This window comes from Apis dorsata, unplaced genomic scaffold (assembly GCF_000469605.1).
Source record: "Apis dorsata unplaced genomic scaffold, Apis dorsata 1.3 scaffold_11, whole genome shotgun sequence".
Classification (NCBI taxonomy): domain Eukaryota; kingdom Metazoa; phylum Arthropoda; class Insecta; order Hymenoptera; family Apidae; genus Apis; species Apis dorsata.
In genome coordinates this window covers 10,590-12,287 of record NW_006263314.1, presented here as the reverse complement: position 1 = coordinate 12,287, position 1,698 = coordinate 10,590, and the positions used below count along the sequence as shown (strand labels likewise).

The 1,698-nt window shown below is 21.4% G+C and overlaps 2 protein-coding genes across 3 annotated transcripts in view; one reads left to right on the top strand and one right to left on the bottom strand.

Annotated features, from left to right (window-relative positions):
- The window catches only part of LOC102674059 (DNA-directed RNA polymerase III subunit RPC1), a 34,526-nt gene that overhangs the window by 25,752 nt on the left and 7,076 nt on the right, over positions 1–1,698 (top strand). The window lies entirely within an intron of this gene.
- Positions 1–1,698, bottom strand: part of LOC102673880 (replication factor C subunit 1) — a 5,560-nt gene extending 3,862 nt beyond the window's left edge. Inside the window, exons 1-6 of one of the 2 annotated variants that reach the window (XM_031509254.1) lie at positions 1,547–1,698; positions 1,281–1,409; positions 1,039–1,179; positions 877–979; positions 369–781; positions 1–19 (exon numbers count right to left, since the gene is read on the bottom strand). In XM_031509254.1, coding sequence (XP_031365114.1) covers positions 1–19; positions 369–781; positions 877–979; positions 1,039–1,179; positions 1,281–1,409; positions 1,547–1,555 — 814 coding nt within the window. In that variant the 5' untranslated portion in view covers positions 1,556–1,698. The remainder of the gene's footprint in view (positions 20–368; positions 782–876; positions 980–1,038; positions 1,180–1,280; positions 1,410–1,546) is intronic. The other variant, XM_006607722.2, reaches the window with a different exon arrangement.

The window sequence follows — 1,698 nt, the reverse complement described above, 5'->3', positions numbered from 1 at the left end:
CTAAGCAATATTCAGCACCCTAAAATTTTAATATTTTTTTTTTTTTTTTTGTATACACATATACTATGCATTGCTGATAAATTGACACTTAAAAAAAAATATAAATATAATATATAACAAGATAAGATTAATTTACACAAACATATAGTTGTATTGTATTAATTGAATTCAACACATACATATATTAATCAGCACTGATAACCAATATATCAATTGTGTATCACATTTGTTGGATCAAATAATTTATTACTGGCATTCTTTTATCAAATCAAATATCAATTTACCAGCAACACGTAGTATTTCTAAATTAAAAAATTAAAAAAACAATTTTTTTCAATCTAATATTCAATCTAAAAGTCATTACATACAACAGGAATTTTCTTTGAGCCTGGGTTTCTAGCTCCTCCTCTTTGAAGATATTGTTGATACATTGTAGCACTTTGTTTTTTCTTTGCAATTATTTCTTCATATATGTCAGAAGTGTCCATTTTTTTAGAAGATGTCTTTTTATGTTGAATTTTATTATGTTCAGAATTTTCATGTTCAATGTCTTCACTTGAACTTTTAGAACTATTAGAATTATTAGAATGTTTTTTTGATTTTAATTTATATATTTTTTCATTACTTTTTTCTTGATTTGTTTTATCAAATGTTTTTTTTTTTTTAACATTTTCTTTACTCTTAACAAGAATTTTTTCTTCATTTTCATCATTATTTTTGTCAGAATCTATGGCTATAATAGGAATCTTTTCTTTATTTTTGTCATTATTTTTATGAGAATCTATAAATATAAAAAAATAATATAATTATAATGATATTACATTAAATAATATAATAATAACTGGCATATTATTTTTTATAACTTTATAGTAATACCTTTGTTAACTTTAATTTCTGTTAAATATTTTTGTTCAATATCAGAGGTATCTAATTGACATAATGTTTTTTCAAAATCATCATCATGATGACTTCTAGCTTCCTATAATATTTAATGAAATTATATGTAATTATTTTATAATATTATTTAGATAATATTACCTTTTTTTGTAATTGTTTAGATATTTTTGGTGCTTCTTGTCTCTTTATTGGATTTTTACCAAATATATCAGCAGGAGAAACAATCTTAACATCTTCTTCAGAATCAGATGCAATAACTTTCTTTCCCAATATTTTTGTTTTCTAAAACAATCAAAATATATTTTCTTATTCTTTAAATTAAAAGATTAAGATTTTAAAAATAAGTTATAATAAACAAATATATTAAAAGTTTTAATTTAAACCTTAGATTGTTTAAATGAAGGTTTTGGTTTTTCATCATCCTCATCAGATGAAATAATACGTCTTTTAACAGCCTTTGTTGAAACGACGCTAGAATTTATTTTAGCTGTTTGAAAGTAGGATCGTATATCCTAAAAAAAATTAAAAATGTTAAGTAATTAATATCATTTTCAACAAGTACTTTTAAAATACATCTATACCGATAAAAAACGAATATATTTAACCTCGATTGTTTGATTAACTATTTAATTAAGGATTTCAAACTTACTCTTGGCATATTTTAGATATATTTGAATTCGATAAATATGTAATATATAAATCAATTAAATAATATTTTGAGCGAAAAAGATAAATCAATGAATATAATAAAAAATATTTTATTTCAATATATCCAATCCATCACGCGCGCTTTTATATACA